We start from the raw sequence: 5,122 nt of genomic DNA, 5'->3' as shown, positions 1-5,122 counted from the left end.
GAGAGAGAGAGAGAGAGAGAGAGAGAGAGGGAGGGAGGGAGGGAGGGAGGGAGAGAGGGAGAGAATTCAGATTGTCACATAGAAGCATTTGTTCCTTAAAATGCCATCAGCCCAGCCTAGGTGGGCACACAGCTCCAATCCTTTACATCCATAGCCAGATGCCCAGAGCATCCTAGAATCACTGCTACGTCTCTTACTGGGGTTTATAAAAACTTGGGAGGGGCCTGATAAGAAAGCTTAACTGATTTCTAGAAGAGCCGAAGAGTAAAGATTCTTACTGCGTCCCTGACTGTCCCATGCAGTTAACCATAAAAGGAGGCTTATGGAGTATCAGGAAGTTGGAGATGCAGACTGCTGCTCCCCTGAGAGCTGCCTCCACTAAAGCAAGTCTGTATTGACTTGGTCTTTGGCTAGGCCAGACGCTTGGAGGATTTCCGTTTCACCTGCCTGAGCTGTTACCACACAGGCCTTGCCGAAGCTGTGGAGTCCTGTCCACTCTACAGGGTGAACCGCTTTGGGAACCGAACGATAAGGATGGCGGTGCCTCACCAGATCCTACAGGATAGCAGAGGGGGGAGCAGAGGGGGGTGGCCAATGGCAGGAGGGAACACAGGAGAGTGGAATCAGAGAAGTAGGCCCAGTGTCCTATCCACGTTGAGAGGGTAAAAACCCTCAACAGTGCACACACTAGGAATGAAGTAAATTCTTGTTCTTACAAGGAAATTGGTAGTCCAGCCAGTGTCTTCAGGAGTAATGCAGGGTCGTGGTTACAAACTGTAGCATCAGGCAGATCTGAGTTCAAATGTTCACTCCATCCCTTACTGGAAATAGGATCTTGGGCAACTTATGTGACTTCCTAAGCCTTGGTGCTCTCACTTATGATGTGGTGTGATTGTGGCACCTGTTCCACAGGGTTGTGAGCCTAACTGTGTGCATGTAACACAATTAGCACGGTGCCCTCAATAGTGCTTATGCATTATTTTTATAAGGCAAGTTTTGACCAAACCATTTCACCCATAGACATTCCTACCCCTTTGGGCACTTGACCTCTCTCCTCTTTCTACATCTCCTCATACTTTAGATTCAGGGGGCAACGGAGAGGAATTCTATCACAGTCAGAGGTTACAAACTGACTAGGGGCTAGTGACAAAGAGGAGATCATGATTTCATCAGAGGGTTATGATTTTTATTTGCACTGAGTAGTAAACATAATCTTGATCATCAATTTAACTGGGCAGCAGCTTCTAGAGCCTTCCTCCTAATCTGCCAGAGTAGACTGTACATTTCTTAATGTTTCGTAAAGCTGTATGTGAAGCAGGAGTGTCCTGAATGTATGTTGAACAAATTGGGATGAGAAAGCACTGGTGGGTTTGTAGCAGTCATTCCTGGAGTGTTGGTTTTCCTTCTCAGTAAATACTGGTATGAAAACCATCATTTGAGAGATTTTACCCATCATCAGCCCTGACTGACGTGAGGCTGGACAGTCTTCCCAGAGCTTCTGCAGAAAGGATCTGTATCCTCAGGGTCATTGTGCTGCCCCAGGACCAACCTGAGCTCCACAAGTGTACAAAAGAGAGTTCATAGGGACTTCCCTGGAGGTCCAGTGGTTAAGACTCGGTGCTTCCATTGCAAAGGGCAAGGGTTCGATCCCTGGTCAGGGAACCAAGATCCCGCATGCCACGCGGCACAGCCAGAAAAAAGAAAAGAAACATAAACAAAAAAGAGTTCATACGCGGTAAACTGAAACTAACTCTCCTGTACTCCTTCAGTACCTCCAGTCATTTTAACCATGCCCGTTTTCCTCTCCAGGGCTTGTTTGTGGCCTTATGGGACCCTCACCCTTGGTGTTAGAGGTCTCTCATCTGTGAGCACCTACAGTAAAATGATAAGCTTATCTTTTCTCAATACAGATCCAATCGTTCAACAAGAAGGTCCAATGTGGGCAAGTGACACCAAGCTGAAGAGGCCAACTCGAGAGAGAAGAAACTTGGTCCCATCCTCACAGTTAACAATGGTGATGGAGAATACCCCCGAGAGAGCCAAAAAAAGAGACCTGAGCGCTCTCGCCCAGAAGGAACCACACCCAGCCCTATCCCAGGCCTTCCAAGGAACAAACAGTCCTCAAGAGTTGACCGAGTCCTTGGGGCCACCACTCGTAACTACCACCTTGGGAGGGCCAAGAAGAATGATGTTTCGGTTCAGAGATGAAGGTTTTTATTCCGTCTTATCCTCAAACTCTGGAGGAGAAAATGATGACACCGAAGAGGAAACCCATGAAGAGGAAGAACTTGCGTTGGCTGGCATGCACCCGCTCCGCTCTCCTTCCGATCACGAGAGAAGTCGATTTCTTGGGACATTGGCCACTCGGGCCAAAAATAAAAGTTTTGAAGAAAATCCTGCGAATTGCAGAGCGAATTCTCTAAGAAGAAGTGAGTCCAGTCATGGCTCATTACGAATTAGCAGTGCAATGCAGCTAGTGACAGGGCAGCCTTCCATCTGGCAAGGGATATTCCAAGACCCTGGGCGGCCTGATGGGGGGTCTGCTAAAGAGAAAGACAGCAGTGACAGTGAAAATGAGAAGACCTTTCATTCATGGGACACCAAATCCAAAAGCAGTCTGGAGGATGACCTTAATGCTGAAAATGTATTTCGTGATGTTACTTCTATGGAAGACAGGCCTGGAACCCATGATTATGAAAGAGATTGGCAAGCCCATTTAAGTGATTCTAATAATCCTCTTGGCTGTTTTCTTGCTGGTAGACCAACAGCTCCAAGATCATCAGTGAATTCATCCTATAACACTCCAGGATCACTCATGCATTCCGCTCTGAGAGACGATACTCCAATAGACCTGTCCACATCATCTACCTTAGCTCCCAGTTCAGACTCGGAGGGAAGCTCCAGGTTTAATGTTCGTCAACCACTGTCTCCCATTAGAAATAGGAATCTATTTGCCAGTGCTGAAAACCACAGTTATTTCCCTGTAAACAGTGTGCATGAATTTGATGTCAGCGGAGCAGAAGATATTACTTTAACAAGCCAACCTCAGGAGGCTCCATTACATACAGAAGATCTCTTACTAAATCCTCAAAGCAGCTTGTCCTTGGTGGAGTCTTCCGGCTCCTCTCCATCAGGAATGAATTTACAAGGCCACTTGCATGTGCCCAGGTCCCTGCAAGAAAATATACCTTTTAATTTCTTTGCAGTGTCTGAGTTCCCAAATCAAAATGACAATGGGAGCAGAATGGAGGTCCCTGGCGTCACCGATGAAAAGGAAGCCACTAAAATAAAGGCAGACCCTGAGAAACTCAAGAAATTACAAGAAAGGTGAGGAGTTTTCATAATTATATGAATATACTATATATTTCTAAATTCTATTTCTCTAAAATAGGCAGTGCTTTCCTTAAAGGGTCATGGGGATTCTAAGTCAAGGGAGGCCCTTCCTTGACATTTTAATGATTTCTTCTTTCAAGAAAATTGTCTAGTTTGTTGCTTTTAAAATATATGTCTCTACAAAGAAACGTTCGGTGTTCCAGCCCAATTTCTTCAGTATTCCCAAAGTGTTTTTTTCCTTGAATACCATAACTTTAAGAAAGGCAAGCAACTATACTCCAATAAAAAATAAATAAAAATTTTAAAAACAAAGAAAATAAAAGGCAAGTTTGCCAAATATAAGGGTTTTGGGGTTTGCTTTTCTGTTTTTGGCCACACCTTGCAGCTTACAGCTTCTTAGTTCCCCGACCAGGGATCGAACCCGTGCCCCCTGCAGTGGAAGCATGGAGTCTTAACCACTGAACTGCCAGGGAAGTCCCAAGGGTTTCTGACTTCTACATAGGTCTTCCCTTTCCCCCTAGCAATTAGGAACCAAGATTCTTTTATGAAATGGTTGTTATCTCCCCAGAGAGGGAGCCATTCAGCACTTGGAAGTTCACCAGCTCTCCCCCATGAGCTCTGCGCAAATCCAACCAACAGTTCTCGAATTTGAACCTCCCAAACTAAAAGGCTGGTCTCAAACGGTTGCCATAGCTACCTCAGTTCTCTGAAGGGCCACGCTGGGGTGACCACGGCTTCCGTTTTATGTGCTGTTTCTCATGCACAAGAAAGAGAGAAATAAGATCTTTTTTTGAATTGCTCTTTTCTTTGATCTCTCCTTTCTTGTGAGATGATTTTGGGGTATTTCACAACTATGAAATGCAATACTTTTTAAAGCTGTCGTTAAACACCATGTCAGGATTTGACCATTTAATTTATGATAGGTGTTACCATGCCCTGATATTGGCTTACTGATCTGGAAAGTGATTCTTTGAATGCGAGCCCTCTTTTTTGTGTTAGTATGGCTCATTGGGTCATTAATTATCCCATTGATATTCATCTGTAAGTGGGAAAATTCCATGGCAATGAATCTGAATGCAAAAAGGAGGAAAAGATACGACTTAGAACGCTCACACACTCCTGTCTATCATTCGACTGCAGGAATGAAGTAATTTCCTTGTTGGCAGCACCTTTTTTTTTTTTTTCCATATCAAACAAACTACCAAAAGACAGACCCAGGGTTAAGGGCCAAAAGGTCTCAGCACGCATCCATCCTCACCTACCCAAAAATACTCTTCAAACCCACTTGGCAGGGGTCTGGACCTCCACCATCCCAAAGCAATACCTTCGGGCTAAAAATGACTTCTTTTAAAAATGCACCCACTTCTAGGTGTAGTAATGCATTAAACAGCTACTATTTGTGTACTTTTGTTTATCAGACACTCTCTTTTCTGTATATAATAAACCTTATGCTTTTCTTATTATTTCAAAATTATTCATTTTAGGAAATATTAAAAATATAAACTTAAAAGAAAATTCACCAATAACCCTATAATCCAGAGAAAAGCACTGTGAAAAACTCCAGTCTTTTATCTCTGCATATAAATGCAATTTTTAGTAAACGTTGGTTCATATTTTATAATATGCCTTATTTTAAGATTTCGAGCCCATTTCTCAATGCCACTTACACTCTTTAAAATGTTCGCTTGAGGGCTTCCCTGGTCGCGCTGTGGTTGAGAGCCCGCCTGCCCATGCAGGGTACACGGGTTCGTGCCCCGGTTCGGGAAGGTGCCACACGCCGCAGAGCGGC

The 5,122-nt window shown here is 44.4% G+C and overlaps 1 protein-coding gene across 1 annotated transcript in view; it reads left to right on the top strand.

The window, feature by feature from the left end:
* MARCHF10 (membrane associated ring-CH-type finger 10) overlaps nt 1–5,122 on the top strand; it is an 84,574-nt gene that overhangs the window by 54,553 nt on the left and 24,899 nt on the right. Inside the window, exon 5 of the mRNA XM_007456750.1 lies at nt 1,911–3,327. Within this exon, the coding sequence (XP_007456812.1) occupies nt 1,911–3,327 (1,417 nt within the window). The remainder of the gene's footprint in view (nt 1–1,910; nt 3,328–5,122) is intronic.

This window comes from Lipotes vexillifer, unplaced genomic scaffold (genome assembly GCF_000442215.2).
Source record: "Lipotes vexillifer unplaced genomic scaffold, Lipotes_vexillifer_v1.1 scaffold299, whole genome shotgun sequence".
Taxonomy (NCBI): domain Eukaryota; kingdom Metazoa; phylum Chordata; class Mammalia; order Artiodactyla; family Lipotidae; genus Lipotes; species Lipotes vexillifer.
Note: the sequence above shows the minus strand (reverse complement) of the source record. Positions and strands in the feature narration are given on the sequence as shown.